Source organism: Bombina bombina, chromosome 5 (genome assembly GCF_027579735.1).
Source record: "Bombina bombina isolate aBomBom1 chromosome 5, aBomBom1.pri, whole genome shotgun sequence".
Classification (NCBI taxonomy): Eukaryota; Metazoa; Chordata; class Amphibia; order Anura; family Bombinatoridae; genus Bombina; species Bombina bombina.
In genome coordinates this window covers 558,553,566-558,573,430 of record NC_069503.1, presented here as the reverse complement: position 1 = coordinate 558,573,430, position 19,865 = coordinate 558,553,566, and the positions used below count along the sequence as shown (strand labels likewise).

The 19,865-nt window shown below is 34.1% G+C and overlaps 1 protein-coding gene across 1 annotated transcript in view; it reads left to right on the top strand.

The window, feature by feature from the left end:
- The window catches only part of CTNND2 (catenin delta 2), a 1,648,910-nt gene that overhangs the window by 1,411,985 nt on the left and 217,060 nt on the right, over positions 1–19,865 (top strand). Inside the window, exon 15 of the mRNA XM_053714511.1 lies at positions 5,913–6,063. Within this exon, the coding sequence (XP_053570486.1) occupies positions 5,913–6,063 (151 nt within the window). The remainder of the gene's footprint in view (positions 1–5,912; positions 6,064–19,865) is intronic.

The following is a 19,865-nucleotide window of genomic DNA, read 5'->3' as shown; positions in this document are numbered from 1 at the left end:
TAATACTACTGATGATGATGATGATAATAATTATTATTATGTCAATGGAAATAGAGAAGCTCATTGTGCTCATTTCACTTATGTAGCTTAAAGGGACAGTCAACACCAAAATTGTTATTGTTTAAAAAGATAATGTGTTTACTACCCCTTCCCCAGCTTTGCACAACCAACACTGTTATATTTATAAACTTTATAACCTTTAAAGGGACAGTCTACCATAGAATTGTTATTGTTTTAAAAGATAGATAATCCCTTTATTACCCATTCCCCAGTTGTGCATAACCAACACAGTTATATTAATGTACTTTTTACCTTTGTGATTACCTTGTATCTAGGAACCTTCTTCCAGCCCCCTGATCACATGACTGTGACTGTTTATTATCTATTGTCTTAAATTTAGCATTGTGTTGTGCTAGATCTTAAATAACTTTCTGTGCCTGAACACAGTGTTATCTATATAGCCCATGTGCACTTTCTGTCTCTTTGTGTTGAAAAGAGATTTAAAAAGCATGTGATAAGAGGTAGCCCTCAAAGGCTTATACATTAGCATATGAGCCTACCTAGGTTTACTTTTAACTTATGAAAAAAGCAAATTTGATGATAAAAGAAAATTGGAAAGTTGATTAAAATTAAAAGTCCTATCTGAATAATGAAAGTTTAATTTATACTAGACTGTCCCTTTAAACCTCTAAATTTCTGCCTGTTTCTAAGCTACTACAGACAGCCTTTTATCACAAGCTTTTGTATTAGCTTTTCCCAACAGGGGAGAGCTAGTTCATGTGAGCCATATAGATAACATTGTGTTAACGCCCGTGGGTTGGGGCAGACACTGCACTAATTAGCTAAAATGCAAGTTAATAGATAATAATAAATAAAAAGTCATGTGATCAGGGGGCTGTCAGAAAAGGCTTAGATACAAGGTAATCACAGAGGTAAAAAGTACATTAATATAACTGTGTTGGTTATGCAAAACTGGGGATTGGGTAATAAAGGGATTATTAATCTTTTTAAACAATAACAATTTTTGAGTTGACTGTCCCTTTAAAGATAAAAAAAATTTCAGCACTTGTGTTTGTTGTCTATTTACAGGATCCCACCTTTTTTTCACTAGTTAAAGGGACAGTCTAGTATAAATTAAACTTTCATTATTCAGATAGGACTTTTAATTTTAATCAACTTTCCAATTTACTTTTATCATCAAATTTGCTTTTTTCTCTTGGTATTCTTAGTTGAAACTAAACCTAGGTAGGCTCACATGCTAATTTCTAAGCCTTTGAAGGCTGCCTCTTATCACAGCCTTTTTAAATCTCTTTTCAACACAAAGAGACAGAAAGTACACGTGGGCTATATAGATAACACTGTGTTCAGGCACAGAAAGTTATTTAAGATTTAGCACAAAACAATGCTAGATTTAAGACAATAGATAATACACAGTCACAGTCATGTGATCAGGGGGCTGGAAGAAGGTTCCTAGATACAAGGTAATCACAGAGGTAAAAAGTATATTAATATAACTGTGTTGGTTATGCACAACTGGGGAATGGGTAATAAAGGGATTATCTATCTTTTAAAACAATAACAATTCTATGGTAGAATGTCCCTTTAAATAAACTGACATACCTGCAACAGTAGTTTAACCTATTTCCTAAAAGCCATAATTGCTGATAACAGCTTCAAGGATCAGGGATTAGAATGTTTGCCCTATGGAGTAGCTCAAAAATCAAACAACTCTATCTGCTTTTGGACCCAGAAGCTATTTACAACACGCATTGGATTTAGGCTCAGGTTCTTATGAACCCAACAAGACAAGCATGGTATAAAATAACAAACATATAAAAAAAAGATTATAGCAGCACCAAGAATGTACCAGTGATAAGTAAAGTTAAAGGGTCCGTCTACAGTAGAATTGTTATTGTTTTAAAAGATACACCATTCCCCAGTTTTGCATAACCAACACAGTTATATTAATATACTTTTTACCTCTGTGATTACCTTGTATCTATGAACCTTCTGACAGCCCCCTGATCACATGACTTTGTATTTATTATCTATTGACTTGCACTTAGTATTGTGTTGTGCTAACTCTTAAATAACTCCCTGTGCCTGAACACAGTGTTATCTATATGGCCCACATTAACTATCTTTCTCTTGTTGTGAAAAGCAAAAACATGTGATAAGAGGCAGCCCTCAAGGGCTTAGAAATAAGCATATGAACCTACCTAGATTTAGTTTCAACTAAGAATACCAAGAAAACAAAGCAAATTTGATGATAAAAGTAAATTGGAAAGTTGATTTAAATTACAAGGGCTATCTGAAAAATGAATGTTTCATTTTGACTAGACTGTCCCTTTAAGAAGGGATATGGTAGCTAGTTCACAATAGATCACTCAATTACAATTGCCATGTTTTAAAGGGGCAGTCTACTTGAAATTTGTTGTTGTTTTATTACCCATTCCCCAGTTTTCCAAAGCCAAAACTGTTGTATGAATACACAATTTTTACCTATGTTATTACCTTGTATCTAAGTCTCTGCAGACTGCCCCCTTATTTCAGTTCTTTTGACAGACTTACATTTTAACCAATCAATGTTGACTCATTAATAACTCCACAGGAGCGAGCACAATGTTTATCTATATGGCACACGTGAACTAGAACTTTCAAAATGCACTGAGATAAGAGTCGGCCTTTGAAGGCTTAGAGATTAGCACATGAGCCTACCAAGGTTTAGCTTTCAAAAAAGAATTCCAGAAAACAAAGGGAATTTGATGATACAATTAAATTGGAAAGTTGTTTAAAATGGTTTGCCCTATCTGAATGTTAAACGTTTAATGTTGGCTAGACTGTCCCTTTAAATTTGTCAGCATTCTGGACCTGGGTCTCATCCACAATCTTTCAGGATCTGACATCGGTGGAAGGGAAATTTTGGTTAAATGCAATATGTGTGCGTTTCCTATCTTTTTTCTGTGCTGTGACTTGCTGCACTTGTGTTTTGAGTATGTCTATAGTGTTGATTGTAGAAGGGGTGTGTTACTTTATGTGTCAGTTCTGTCTCTCTAGAATGGCTGGGGCATTTATGGATATCTGTCATGACCTGCCAATGCAAAAACATTAGATTTCAAAGTAAATAAATATGTCACAGAAAAGTCTAAACTTACTGTATGATAACAATAAAAAAATAAAAATATAATTTATTATAACTCATAATAACTTTGGATTTTATCATTTCAAAAGCAGGTTAGTAAAAATTAATTTAATTGATCTTTACTAAAAAATAAGAGTCAGTGACCATTTGCTTAAAGTCTTGTTTTAAGTTTTTCCAACTATGTTTAAATTACCTATTTTTTTTTTGTATATTGTTATTTTATTGAACATTCTATACTTCAGTTTATTTATGGAACAAAGCATTTTTTTTATTTTTTTTATTTTTAAAAGATAACATTTTAAATTTAAAGGGACAGTCAACACCAGAATTTTTGTTGTTTAAAAAGAAACATAATCCCTTTATTACCCGTTCCCCAGTTTTGCACAACCAACACAGTTATATTAATATACTTTTTACCTCTGTAATTATCTTGTATCTAAGCTTCTGCTGACTGCCCCCTTATTTCAGTTCTTTTGACAGACAGGCAGTTTAGCCAATCAGTGCTCAGTCCTAGGTCACTTTACGTGCATGAGCTCAATGTTATCTATATGAAACATGTGAACTAATGCCCTCTAGTGGTCAAAATGCATTCAGATTAGAGGCAGTCTTCAAGGTCTAAGAAATTAGCATATGAACCTCCTAGTTTTAGCTTTCAACTAAGAATAGCAAGAGAACAAAGCAAAATTGGTGATAAAAGTAAATTGGGAAGTTGTTTAAAATTGCATGCCCTATTTAAATCATGAAAGTTTTTTTTTGGACTTGACTGTCCCTTTAAATGCACTTTTTAATTAAAACCAATAATATTTGTATGAAAGTATCATAAGCTTTAGCAATAATAATAATAATAATAATAATAATAATAATAATAATAATAATAATAACTTGCATTGAATATTTTAATGGTTTTGCTTTATTTTCCTTTGTTTATCCACATGAAATAGTTTGCCATATGTGTTTTGCATACTGTCTTCCTTACTAAGATTTCTGGTTGTTGTAGTCTTGTGAGCAAAGGGAAACAATGGTTGAGCAAAGATCTGAATGCCATGAATGAAAATAGTGACAAAAAGGTGCCATTCCCCTCATTTTGACATACTGATATTCTCTCAAACACAGCTTAAACCCTGACCCCGAGAAGCTAGTTTATCTTGTCCAGCACAGGAGGAAAATAGTGTCATGCATCTGTCAACCAATAGGCACAGAGAGACAATTCTTCTCCTGGATAACTTTATGAACTGTCAGTTTTGTAACAATTTTATACATTGTACAAACACTGCTGCATTGTTGCAAAATGATTGCCATTCACTCCAGATACATGTACATTCCTGAGCATATCTAGGTATGTTTTTAAACAATGGATACCAAGAGATCAGTGAATTTGATAATATAAGTAAATAGTAAAGTGTATTAGCTGTACACTCTAGCTATTATGTTTCATGTCACAGATTTTAATTTGTGTTTTACATAGATGGTTCTACATTTTCTTTTAATTTGTTAGCGTTATCTACTTATGTATGTGTTAAAGGGCCAGTAAATTCAAAGATAAACTTATATTGATTTGATAGAGCATGCAATTTTATAACAACTTTCCAATTTACTTATATTACCAACTTTGCTTAGTTCTCTTGGTATCCATTGTTAAAGTGTAATCTTAGGTGAGCTTACGAGGACGTGTGTTAAAGGGATAAGAAAGTGAAAATTAAACTTGCATGATTCAGCTAGAGCATGTCATTTTAAGACACTTTTAAATTCACTTCTATCTTTAAATGTGCTTTTTTTCTCTTAGTATCCCTTGTTGAAAAAGAATATGCACATATCCTACACTAGTGAGTGCTAGCTGGTGATTGGTGCCTGCACACATTTGTCTTTTGTGATTGACTTGATGTGTTCAGCCAGCTGCCAATATTCCTTCAGCAAAGTATAGGAAGAGAATGAAGCACATTTGATAATAGAAGTAATTGGAAAGTTGATTAAAATTGTATTCTCTATCTGAATCACACAAAAAAGTGGTTTCCTGTCCCTTTAACCCATCTGTCAGCAGTGCTTGCAACATTGTTTATAGCAACACTGCTGCCATAGAGTGCTAAAGACGTGTACATGCTCCTAAGTTCCTATAAGCCAACCTAGGTTAGTCTCCAACAAAGAATACCAAGAGAACAAAGCAAATTTGATAATATAAGTAAATTGGAAAGTTGTTTAAAACTGCATGCATCTGATGTTAGTCAATTTGGAAAGTTTTCACAACTTGCCTGTATGCTAATTAAGTCTATATATATATATATATATATATATATATATATATATATATATATATATATATATATATATATATATATATATATATAGTCTAATTAAGTCTCATTATATATATATATATATATTTATATATATATATATATATATATATACACACACATTTTGTGATTGGCTTATGGCTATCACATGGTTGCAGTGAGAGGTGAAATAGAACTAATATTAAAATGTGTCAGGAAGAAATCTACTACTCATGTGAAGTTCAAGCTAAGTGCTATTGCATTGTTTATTTATTATGAATTTATTGATTATGCTAATCTACTCTGTTTAGTAGTCTTAACATGCTATGTGGAAAAAAAACATTCTGCAAATACCCAATTTTTATGTAAAAATATAGCTCATGTTTGATTTTTCTTTTTTTACTTGTTCCTACACAAGTACAGATCTAGATACAAGAACAGTAAGAATAAAAAGAAATATTTCTGCAAGTTAATACCTTATTATTTGAATTGTTTTGCAGTGGTCAATTTATATCCGCGCTGCTGTTCGGAAAGAAAAAGGTCTGCCTATCCTTGTGGAGCTGCTTCGAATAGACAATGATAGAGTGGTTTGTGCAGTTGCCACTGCTTTACGAAATATGGCCTTAGATGTCAGAAACAAAGAATTGATTGGTAAGTGTTCTTCAAAGACTCGGCATCCATCTTTAATTTTCAGTCTCCATAATGGATCCCAGCTGTCAAAGGAACACTGGTAAACCCTGCAGCTCTGTATTTTACATGCACAGTGGTAAGGAAATGATTCTGTACGGTTTCTTCGGTTTTCAGTTTGCATTGTATAGTATACATAATCAAAGAATTGAGACCAAGATGTATCAAAGGCAGAAGCACACAAAGGAATCAGTTTTTCTAAGAAACTTTTTTTTTATATATGCAGTGTTTGGGCTAATTTACACCTCTTGCTGGTTTGCATTAATCTCTTACTTTCTTTTTCAGAGATATTGCATTTTTATTTTACTCATTATTCTTCAAAGTAGAAGAACAATATTCATGATTTTGTTTTAGCTTTTAAGGTCTGCATATTTAAATGTATTAATAAAAATCTATGTATTTGTATTATCTCAAGCTTCAGAAGAAGAAAATTTTAGTTAATTGTATCTTATAATTACTTTTTAAAAAAAATAATTGATACCATGTGTTTATCTGTCAATTTATTTCAGACATCCCCCAACAGAGTAATTGTTCTGACTGTTTATAAAAGAAATATGTGAGGAAACCAAATGGTAGTTTTAAGCAGTCACACACAGAATATGTCCTGATTTAAAACATTCAGATATAGGGAGGTATCTTGTGTCTGTCTGGCCATTTGTATGCTGTGTCTGTACATAGACCATGAATACTTGTTTACACTATGGCCTCTAGTTATGAAGCTCCGGACGTACCTGCCTTCGCTGGCCCCAATACGCCCGCCTAAGCTCGATCGCCGCCGCGGACCTGAATACGCTCGCCAAAGTTATCAATAAAGCTGTCAAAAAGCTGCGCACCAAGTATGGGGCGATGAGCAGCGGACTGTGATAGTTATCACTCATCCGATCTCGCTGCTCTTCGGGTTTTTTACAGCTTTATTGATAAGCTGTCACTAAGCACTCACACTATACTATACCGGCGCCCCCGGAGCCTCCCGCAACTAAATAAAGTTATTAACCCCTAAACTACCACTCCTAGACCCCGCCGGATCTTAGGATTTATATTTATTTTACAGGCAACTTTGTATTTATTTTAACTAGGTACAATAGTTATTAAATAGTTATTAACTATTTAATAACTACCTAGCTAAAAGAAATACAAAATTACCTGTAAAATAAATCCTAACCTAAGTTACAATTAAACCTAACACTACACTATCATTAAATAAATTAAATTAATTTAATTAACTACAAGTAGCTACAATTAAATACAATTAAATAAACTAACTAAAGTAACCCCCCCCCCATTAAATTACAGAAAATAAAAAAAGATTACAAGAAATTTAAACTAATTACACCTAATCTAAGCCCCCTAATAAAATTAAAAAAAAAACCCAAAATAATAAAAGTCCCTATCCTAAACTAAATTACAAAGTAACCAGCTCTTTTACCAGCCCTTAAAAGGGCTTTTTGCGGGGCATGCCCCAAAGTAATCAGCTCTTTTGCCTGTAAAAAAAATACAACCCCCCCAAAATTAAAACCCACCACCCACATACCCCTACTCTAACCCAACCCCCTTAAATAAACCTAACACTACCCCCCTGAAGATCTCCCTACCTTGAGTCGTGTTCACCCAGCCAGGCCGAAGTCATCATCCAAGGGGCGCTGAAGATGTCTTCCATCCAATAGAAGTCTTCATCCAAGGGGCGCTGAAGAGGTCTTCCATCCGATAGAAGTCTTCATCCAGGCAGCGTCTTCAATCTTCATCCATCCGGAGTGGAGCCATCTTCAAAGCAGCCAACGCGGAGCCATCCTCTTCCACCGACGCCTACTCGCCGAATGAATATTCCTTCCCTAATCAGCCAATCAGATTTTTCCTACCTTAATTCCGATTGGCTGATAGAATCCTATCAGCCAATCGGAATTCGAGGGACACCATCTTGGATGACGTCACTTAAAGGAATATTCATTCGGCGAGTAGGCGTCGGTGGAAGAGGATGGCTCCGCGTCGGCTCCTTTGAAGATGGCTCCGCTCCGGATGGATGAAGATTGAAGACGCCGCCTGGATGAAGACTTCTATCGGATGGAAGACCTCTTCAGCGCCCCTTGGATGAAGACTTCTATCCGATGGAAGACATCTTCAGTGCCTCTTGGATGATGGATGACTTCGGCCCAGCTGGGTGTACACAACTCAAGGTAGGGAGATCTTCAAGGGGGTAGTGTTAGGTTTATTTAAGGGGGGGGTTGGGTTAGAGTAGGGGTATGTGGGTGGTGGGTTTTAATGTTGGGGGGGTTGTATTTTTTTTTACAGGCAAAAGAGCTAATTACTTTGGGGCATGCCCCGCAAAAAGCCCTTTTAAGGGCTGGTAAAAGAGCTGGTTACTTTGTAATTTAGTTTAGGGTAGGGACTTTTATTTTTTTATTAGGGGGCTTAGATTAGGTGTAATTAGTTTAAAATTCATGTAATCTTTTTTCATTTTCTGTAATTTAGTGTTTGTTTTTTTGTACTTTAGTAAGTTTATTTAATTGTATTTAACCCCTTAATGACCACAATGTACCCTGTATGTCACTGGTCGTTAAGGGTTTTTTCAGGACATAATAGCACAAGTCTAGCAAGAATACGCTATTAATGCCCTCCCTCCAGAAGGCTTTGTGGAATAGAGAAGTCTTAATGCTGGTGGCAAGACCGCGCTATAAAACAATCAAGTCCCAAAAAAAAGGCCAGCGACATACAGGGTATGTCGCTGGTCCTTAAGGGGTTAATTGTAGCTACTTGTAGTTAATTAATTTAATTTATTTAATGATAGTGTTAGGTGACACTATTACTGATAGTGTTAGGTTTAATTGTAACTTAGGTTAGGATTTATTTTACAGGTAATTTTGTATTTCTTTTAGCTAGGTAGTTATTAAATAGTTAATAACTATTTAATAACTATTGTACCTAGTTAAAATAAATACAAAGTTGCCTGTAAAATAAATATAAATCCTAAGATAGCTACAATGTAATTATTAATTACATTGTAGCTAGCTTAGGGTTTATTTTACAGGTAAGTATTTAGTTTTAAATAGGAATAATTTATTTAACCCCTTAATGACCACAATGTACCCTGTATGTCACTGGTCGTTAAGGGTTTTTTCAGGACATAATAGCACAAGTCTAGCAAGAACACACTATTAATTCCCTCCCTCCAGCATGCTTTGTGGAATAGAGCAGTCTCAACGCTGGTGGAAAGACCACGCTATAAAACAATCAAGTCCCAAAAAAAGGCCAGCGACATACAGGGTACGTCGCTGGTCCTTAAGGGGTTAATGATAGTGTAGTGTTAGGTGTAATTGTAACTTAGGTTAGTTTTTATTTTACAGGTAAATTTAACTATATTTTATCTAGGTAGCTATTAAATAGTTAATAACTATTTAATAGCTATTGTACCTAGTTAAAATAAATTTAAATTTGCCTTTAAAATAAAAATAAATAATAGCTACAATATAATTATTAGTAATATTGTAGCTATATTAGGGCTTATTTTATGGGTAAGTATTTAGTTTTAAATAGGAATAACTAATTTAATAAGAGTAATATTTATTTAGATTTATTTAATTAATATGTAAGCTAGGGGGGTGTTAGGGTTAGTGTTAGACTTAGGTTTAGGGGTTAATAATTTTATTATAGGTTGCGGCGGTGTAGGGGGGCAGGATAGGGGTTAATAACTTTATTATAGGTGGCGGCGGTGTAGGGGGGCAGGATAGGGGTTAATAGGTATTATGTAGGTGGCGGCGGGTCCCGGGAGCGGCGGTTTAGGGGTTAATATAATTATTATAGTTGCGGTGGGGTCCGGGAGCGGCGGTTAAGGGGTTAATATAATTATTATAGTTGCTGCGGTGTCCGGGAGCGGCGGTTTAGTGGTTAATAAGTTCATTAGAGTGGCGGTGGACTCCGGGAGCGGCGATTTAGGGGTTAACATGTTTAATGTAGGTGGCGGCGATGTAGGGGGGCAGATTAGGGGTGTTTAGACTCGGGGTACATGTTAGGGTGTTAGGTGTAAACATTACCATAGGAATCAATGGGATATCGGGCAGCAGCGAACATGAGCTTTCGCTATGGTCAGACTCCCATTGATTCCTATGGGATCCACTGCCTCCAGGGCGGCAGATTGAAAACCAGGTACGCTGGGCCGGAAAAGTGCCGAGCGTACCTGGTAGTCATTTGATAACTTCCAAAAGTAGTCAGATTGTGCCGAACTTGCGTTCGGAACATCTGAAGTGACGTAAGAATCGATCTGTGTCGGACTGAGTCCGGCGGATCGAAGCTTATGTCACTAGATTCTACTTTTGCCGGTCTGTAGGGCTTCATAACTAAGGCGAATCAGCCTCGCCACAAATACGCTGTGGAATTCCAGCGTATTTGAGGTTGACGGCTTGATAACTAGATACCCAAATGTGCTCTTTTCTGAACAGCCTGTTAGACCATTTCAAGATGAGCTAACAAAGGCCTAGTTTCCATTGAGGTGGTAAAGTTTGGAATAAAATTCTGCTCTTTGAAATTGAAAGGGACATGAAACCCATTTTTTTCTTCTTTCTTGATTCAGGTAGAGAATACGATTTTAAACAACATTCCCATTTACTTCAATTATCTAATTTGTTTCATCCTTTAGATATCATTTGTTGAAGAAATAGCAGTGGACATGTGTGAGCCAATCACACAAGGCATCTATGTTTAGCCACCAATCAGCATCTACTGAGCCTATTTAGATATGCTTTTCAATAAATGATATTAAGAGAAGGAAGCAAATTAGATAATAGAAGTAAATTGGAAATCTGTTTAAAATTGCATGCTCTTTCTAAATCATGAAATAAATCATTTGGGTTTCATGTCCCTTGAGTTTCTTGAAGGTACTGTTGTTGTTGATACTTAATGGGTTTCCAATAATTTGGCACAACAAATTTTAACATTTTTGAATGTAGGCCAGAACTAATACCCTCTAGCAAAATGTGCAATACTTGAAAGACTTAAAACATGACTGCTGGAAATCCAGGATAATTTGCAAATTCTATTGTTTCCTGTTATTTTTTTTATAATAATAGAAGTAGTTCCATCTTATAAATTGGCACATTATCTGTAATTATTTATGACTGTCTCTAATGTCACCATTATTATTGGGAAGGATTGTGCAAAAAATGCCTTTTAAGGGACCTTTTATTTTAAAATAAATGTGTTTCCTTTATTGTTTGTTTAACCCAATCCAAATGAGGATACAACAAGTGAGCCAATCAGGAGGAGGCATACATTCATATGCTAGAATCAATGGTAATATGTTCAATTTAAGTTGAAGAGGGGTGTTTCATGAGCACGTAGTAGAAATATTTTATTTAAAAATGGCATGTTCTAGCAAAATAAAACATTTTTATTTTTACTCTAGACTGTCCATTTATTAAGGGGGTAAAACATATTAATGTTCCAGTTTAAAAAAAAAAGAACTCAAAAGACGACTTGTTAACAAATATTTTACTAAAATCTTATTATTTTAAGACTATTAAGAACTTTTGATTTTCCAAAAATACAAAGGAAATCTGCTTGCATAAAATGCTATCTCTAATTAGGAATAAAACTATTATTATTAATAATAATAATAATATTATAATTTCTGTATTTAAGAGTTCAGTTTAACAAAACAAACAAAAAATGTGCTTACTAATGCCAAATTTCCACTAAATATGTTGAGCTAGTTTTATATAGCACTAAAACCTCAGTTGTCAACAGGATGAACAAGGAGGTCATAGTCTTTAGAAAAGCATAGTGAGTTCATGTTTTTCAGCAACAAGATACAATATATTGTTGTCGTCTTTCAATCCCAAAGTGCAAACACTGACTGATGTATCATTTTCCAGGTCAAAGTTCTAGAAATGTGTTGTCAAAGAGGACTGTAGCAGGTTGATTTGAAATGCATTACCTGTGACTTCTGTAAGAAAGCTGTTAAACTTTGTTTTACAAAATATAGGTATTGTTCTGAGTCTTTGTACAATTTCTCATTTCCCAAGTGTTTATGGGATACTTTTCCAACTTATTGTGTATTTACCGTAAACTCTTTTGTGTATTTATACATGATTATGCTATCATAAAAATAAATAACAGTTATAAGATGAGATAGTGCCTGTTTTGTTGAATTTGTCTTCAAAGTTGGCGTTCTGCAAGAAATCTGCTCTGAATTTAAATAACGGTAGTACTTTTCCAGCTTTGCCTATGTCTAACATATAACTATTTACCACCTAAAGTACATGGAATGTTGCCTCATATACCTTTTGCAAAGGGTGGCACACATTTTTGGAACTGTGTGCCCAATTTTTTGATAATTTTAATATAAAGGGAGATTAAACATTAAGAACTAGACTACAAGGGGAGCGCCAAATATCGCTTGTGTGCAAATGTGCTAATGTGCGCTGGTATTACAAGTAAATCACAATGCGAACGCGAGCTAGGAAGTATTGTGCTCACGAGAACCTGCTTCTATAGGCTCCTATGGGAGCCTCGCTCAGACGGCATCAGAACCTTGCGCAGCGAAGGGGGTAAGTAGCACAGCGATGGGCAGCATTGTTAAATATATATGAATATATATTTAGGTGTTAATATGTGTATATAATCATATACATATATATTTAAATTGCGGTCTATGGGAACACAAAACTGCCTAGTGCAGTTATTTTTTAATAAATAAATACTAGATTTTTTTAAAATAAAAACCTACAATGCTTTCTATTTTGAGGGCATTTGGGGCACTTTTAAAAAATTAATCAGAGATTGGTTAATTTTCTGAGTGCTAATTGTTACTGTGAGGTTGCTATAGCAATAATCAGCCACTTGTAAATTAGCACTCCACTTGTAATCTAGCCCTAAATTCATTATTTTATTTTAAATCCATATTATATATCAATTAAAAACGAATAGCTTATATATAGCAAAGAGTCATTAGACAAATAATATATTAAAGAAACATGTTACCCATATGCTACATCACTTCATATCTGAAAAAGCAGACTAGAAAATATAACATGGAAATCTCTGTGTAAAAAAGGAATATATTTTACCTAAAAAATTTCCTCAGCCACATCCTATTGTAAAGGGACTTAAAGCATCCAGTCAGGATGCTTGTCCTGGGACTTGCAATGGTGCGTTCATCTGCCATGTGCAGGCACATGCCAGTTTAATTAAGTTTACTATAAAATCTCACAAGAATGTTGTGAAATAAGATGAAATCAGAGTAAAGCAAAGTGTGCCCTGAGCATTGATGATGCTGATTGGTTGTTTTTTCTTCTCCATGCAAATGAGAGTAGTTGAAGGATAACTGTTTATAAGAGCACTTGCTCTGGTGAGCTGAAAAGAAATTCAGGAAAAATATTTTCCTTTTGTACATACAGATGTTCAATATTTTCTTATCAACTTTTTACATATAAACTGCATCACTTTCAAGTGACTAAGCATAAAACTTGTGCATTCAGATCCTTCGTTAAGAGGTTTGGTAATATATTAGCTATATTAGATGCCTGTAACCCAGGTAAACTGAAGACTTACATTATTTTATGAGGTGCTTTGGTTTATAACAGTACATAGCTCAGATTGCATCTGGCTAGAGAGAATATGTGTAACACCTCTATAGACACTAGACCAGTATTCCCTCTAAGGCCAGTATTGTGTGCAGCTCAGCAGTGAAAAAGTTAATAAGAGAACCATGCCTTGCAGTCTGTATTGTGCAGTGTTTGCTAATTGAAGGGTGCGATTCCCTAGTTTCACTGTTTCACTGCAGGGCCGCACACAAAACTGGTCTTAGAGGGAACATTGCACTAGACCACAAAAAATACCTGCAAAACTATCCACAGTTCAACCTTTAAAAATAAAATTGTGCATAAAATCAGTTTGCTGTGATTATTAATAATGTATATGCAGTATAACTTACTGATGCTATGTAATAAAAAAAAATATCACAAGATGCTCATTTACAGAACAAAGTACAGAAATAAAAAATGAAAATAATTGAACCATTTTCTTTCATGTTCTGTCACATTGTAAACAGTAATGCAGTAACAGCAAAAAGAATAGCATGACCTTAAATGAAATAGGTAAATTATGTATAGCCATTGTCTTTGGTGACTGTGGTCCTTTAAAAAGGACATTAAACCCTTTGGGATGGTAATATAAAATTATATATTGTATGTATATATATATATATATATATATATATATATATATATATATATATATATATATATATATATATATATATATATATATATATATATATATATATAAAAATCTGCAATATGTTTTCATAATTTATTTTGTCCCCCTTTCCTGTAATTCTGTTCCAAAATTGTGAGCTTTTTAGTTTGTTAGAAATTGTAGTGTATTACACTGTTATATTCCACACACCCATTGGCTGCACACTCTGGTGACCTATTTATAACTGACCCTAATTGGCCACAGCAGAGAAGGTAACCTAAGTTACAACATGGCAGCTCCCATTGTTTTATAAACTTTACAAATTATGCATCATTCTATCTAGCCTTTACTTTAGTGTTTAATGTCCCTTTAATATTAATATAAAATAATACAAAACAATGTTAAATAATAAAGTATTTTCATAAACAACGGTTTGGCCCTTTAACCTCCATCTGGAACATAATGTGCTGTTGTGATTTTCTTATCATAGCAATTAAACATTTTTCCTTAATTGTTGAAAAAAGTCTTTAAAGTGTACTATGCAGCATGCAAAACTGTTTATGCAAGCATATGGATAAGCAGTCTGGCAGTGTACAAAATCAAACTGAGATGGAAACATCTGGACAGAAGTGATAAAATAAGATATGAGAGTATTTTTATAGCACGTTCCTTGTGTATTGTTACAAAAAGGTTCAGTATTTCCATATGACATCTATTTAATATTTTATGGCATACACGAATAAAGACACAATTTACCATGCATATATATAACTTCATTTGCAATCTTAAGACTTATTCATATCCAATTTCTATAGCAATTTATACCGAAGCTAGCTTTGTTCATAAATACTGACTGTTCCAAAATTGCTCAGGCAATATGCTTTTCATGGGAAATTTGCAATGGGACCTTTAAATTTAGATTCTACATGTTAAAGGGACAGTCTAGACAGTCTAGTCAAAATTAAACTTCCATGATACAGATAGGCCATTCAATTTTAAACAACTTTCCATTTTAAGTTTATCATTAAAGTTGCTTTGTTCTCTTGCTATTCTTTGTTGAAAGCTAAACCTAGGTAGGCTCATATGCTAATGTCTAATCCCTTGAAGGATGCCTCTTATCTCAGTGCATTTTGACAGTTTTCACAGCTAGACAGTGCTAGTTCACGTGTGCCACATAGACAACATTGTGCTTACTCCCGTGGAGTTATTTATGAGTCAGCACTAACTGGCTAAAATGCAAGTCTTTCAAATGAACTGAAATAAGGGGGCAGTCTGCAGAGTATTAGATACAAGGTAATAAAGGTAGTAAAAAGTATATTAAAGGGACAGTCAAGTCCAAAAAAAACTTTCATGATTTGAATAGGGCATGTCATTTTAAACAACTTCCCAATTTACTTTTATCACCAATTTTGCTTTGTTCTCTTGGTATTCTTAGTTGAAAGCTAAACCTAGGAGGTTCATATGCTAATTTCTTAGACCTTGACCTTTTGACCACTAGAGGGCATTAGTTCATGTGTTTCATATAGATAACATTGAGATCATGCATGTGACGTGACCTAGGAGTAAGCACTGATTGGCTAAAATGCAAGTCTGTCAAAAGAACTGAAATAAGGGGGCAGTCAGCAGAAGCTTAGAAACAAGGTTATTACAGAGGTAAAACGTATATTATTTTAACCGTGTTGGTTATGCAAAATTGGGGAATGGGTAATAAAGGGATTATCTATCTTTTTAAACAATAACAATTCTAGAGGAGACTGTTCCTTTTAAAGGGCCAGTAAACACCTTATACTTTCAAGACATTTCTGTTGTGTTGCTATAAAACAACATATCAGCCAAGTCTTAACGTTTTTAAAACACATTAACATATTTTTACTGCAATTATTTATCAATAGACAAACTCCACCCACTATTTGCCTTATTTGGAGGAACCAATCTGGACTTTAGTCGGCAGACAACAAGGCTAGACACTGTCATAAATTTAATTGTTTAGCTGTTGTTATCAGTTAAAGCCAATTATATATAAAGTTATGCAGCAAGGGGCAGTTTAAATTCTAGTAATTAGAAATTACTCAATTTTCAGAGCTAAATTACATGAAAAGGGGAAAAGTAAATAATGAAAGTATATTGAAAAGTGTTTTTATTACACATAAACATTTTATATACAAATATCAAGGAGTTTACTGTCCCTTTAAGAGTGTTAAATAGATTTGTGTTTTTAATTGCGTGGGTGTAAAAATTAGGTTACCGCAATTGGTATTTTGTATGGAAATAACTTATCTGAATCTATATCCTGGTTTGCAAAGCAGAACTAGGGACTACTTGACTCCACCCATGCCATGCTGTTGACTCCACCCATAACACACCAACAGCACCCACTGTATACTTGTTGCTCTGCCCATCTGGCTGTGGTTCTGCCCACAAGTTTTCCTTAACCCCCACTCCAGGATGGACTTCATGAAATGGTATTTTTAGATGAGAGAATAATCAAATCATTTTGCACTGCTCTACCATCCCTAAGCCTTTCAAAGAAAATGTTTTTTTTTTCCTCCATCCTAATTAAAGGGACATGAAACCCCAAACAAATATTTCATGATTCAGATAGAGAATACAATTTTAAACAACTTTCCAATTTACTTCTATTATTTAATTTGCTTCCTTCTCTTGCTATCCTTTGCTGAAAGGTTTATCTAGGCAAGTTCATAAGCAGCAGATAACCTAGGTTCTAGCTGTTGATTGGTGGCTGCATATATATATATATATTGATTGGGATTGGCTCACCCATGAGTTCAGTTAGAAACCATTAGTGCATTGCTGCTCCTTCAACAAATGATACCAAAAGAATAAAACAAATTAGATAATAGAAGTAAATTAGAAAGTTGTTTAAATTTGTATTCTCTATCTGAATCATGGGAAAAAAAATTGGGTTTCATGTCCCTTTAAAGAAATGTGCAGAATATAGTCATTTATGAAGAATATTCAAATCTTTTAGAATTTGCTATACAATATATATTTTTCTACTTACCTACATTTTGCTGTTCTTTTGTCTGGGAAACATGTTTTAAATCATTAAAGGAATAGTAAAGTCCATAATAAGCTTTCATGATTCAGATAGGGCATGTCATTTTAAACAACTTTCTAATGTACTTTTATCATCAAATTTGCTTTGTTCTGTTGTTATTCTTAGTTTAAAGCAGTGTTTTTCAACCAGTGTGCCGTGGCACACTAGTGTGCCGTGAGAGATCCTCAGGTGTGCCACGGCAGACTGACAACAGTGTGACATATTTTTTAAACTTTGCTTGTTTTTTACTCCCAGTGCAGGGGTAGTTTGTAGGAGGCATGGCATAACAGCACAATACATACAGTATGTGTGTGTTTGTGTGTATGTGTATATATATATATGCTGTATTAGGCTACAATGTGTGATTTTTTTAAAAATTTTGGGATGGTGGTGTGCCACAGGATTTTTTAATGTAAAAAAGTGTGCCACAGCAAAAAAAAAGGTTAAAAATCACTGGTTTAAAGGGTCATTAAACACTTTGAGATGGTAATATAAAATGATAAATTGTATATAATAAAACAGCTCTGCAATATACTTTCATTATTTATTTTGTCCTCTTTGCCTGTAATTCCATTCTGAAATTGTGAGCTTTTCAGTTCCTGTTAGAAATGGAAGTGCAGAACACTATTAAATCCAGCACAACGATTGGCTGCACACTCTAGTGACCTATTTATAACTGACCCTAATTGGCCACAGCAGAGAAGGTAACACAAGTTACAACATGGCAGCTCCCAGTGTTTTATAGACACTAAAACGTTACACTTATTTTGTCACTTTTTAAACAACTAATGCAACTTTAAAAAATACATCTACATGTTAGTCATGGACTAATCTTTTCTTTGAATGCATCATTCTATCTAGCGTGTATTTAGTGTTTAATGTCCCTATAAAGGTAAACCTAGGCTAATTTCCTAGGCTAATTTCTAAGCCCTTGAAGTCTGCCTCTTATTTGAATGCTCAGAGTGAGCTCTGTGAAGCAATATCATGAATTGAGAAAAGGTTAATATGGTTCTTATAGTGATAGCATGCATAACAATTCTTTTAATTTTCCAACATTTAAAATATTTAAATGTAATCCTTGTATCTGTTTTCCTGTATGTATAGATGGAGATATATTTATATATATAAGAAATGAACATACATATTTATGCTGTTTACATAGTTGTTTTTTGCTTTCTATTCTCTGAACATTCTTATTTGCTATATATCATATCTAGCATTTTTAATAAATATTATTTAAAGGGATACTAAACCCAATTTGTGTATTTCGTGATTCAGATAGAGCATGCAATTTTAAGCGACTTTCTAATTTACTCCTATTATACATTTGTTTGTTCTCTTGCTATCTTTATTTGAAAAAGCAGGAATCTAAGCTTAGAAGCCAGCCTATTTATGGTTCAGAACCCTGGGTAGCGCTTGCTGATTGGTGGCAACATTTATCCACCAATCAGCAAACGCTACCCAGGTGCTGAACCAAAAATAAGCTGTCTCCTAAGCTTAGACTCCTGCTTTTCAAATAAAGATAGAAAGAGAATGAAAAAAAATTAGGAGTAAATTAGAAAGTTGCTTATCGGAATTATGAAAAAAAAAATGGGTTTAGTATCCCTTTAAGAACTTTTCTTATGTACCAATTCCCTTAGACTAAATCAGGCATGCGTTTAATTCATCCTTCTAACTAGTCTGTAAATCTTTGTTCAGTCAGGTTTTAAATTTCTTTTGTGACCTTTGGTATGGATCACTAACATTTTCCAGCTAGAACTCTACAATAAACAGTCATAACCATTTTCCACTTTCATTTTTCTATTTTTAGTTTCTGATAAAACAGCATTACTGAACTTCAGGCTTTTTGCTAACTTTTTCTACATGTATTCTATATTCTTCTTGTCTAGAAACATTATACAATCCCTCTGTAATTTTGCCCTGATTATATGTGTCAGAGACCAGATTAGGAATTCCCTTTGGTCATTGGCAGAAGGTGTACAGTTTAATCAAAGCTCCAATTAGTGTTAAATCTGAGTACGGACAGCACTTTTTTCTTATACTGTTCTCTTTAATTTGTCCCCTATGTTGAAGAAAAAAATACAACTTCAAACAACTGGTCCAAATTCAAAGGTTATTATTGTATAATCAAGCAGGATTACAGCAGAGCGACAGCATGTCATCACTTTACAGTAGCACAAGCTGGCGTGCAAAATCAGATACGAACAGTGTCTCTTTATAGCCTCAAATTGTCCCATGTGCTGTGCTTTGAGCCAATCCAGAATCTTCACACGTAGGCAACTCGTGGTCTTCTTATCTCATCCATACAGCACTTGGGTGGTTTTTCCTTAAAGGGATATGAAACCCAATTTTTTTATTTCATGATTCAGATAGAGAATACAATTTTAAACAACTTTCTAATTTACTTGTATTATCTAATTTGTTTAATTTTCTTAGTATCATTTATTGAAGGAGCAGCAATGCACTAATGGTTTCTAACTGAACACATTGGTGAGCCAATCACAATCAATATATAGTATCTCTC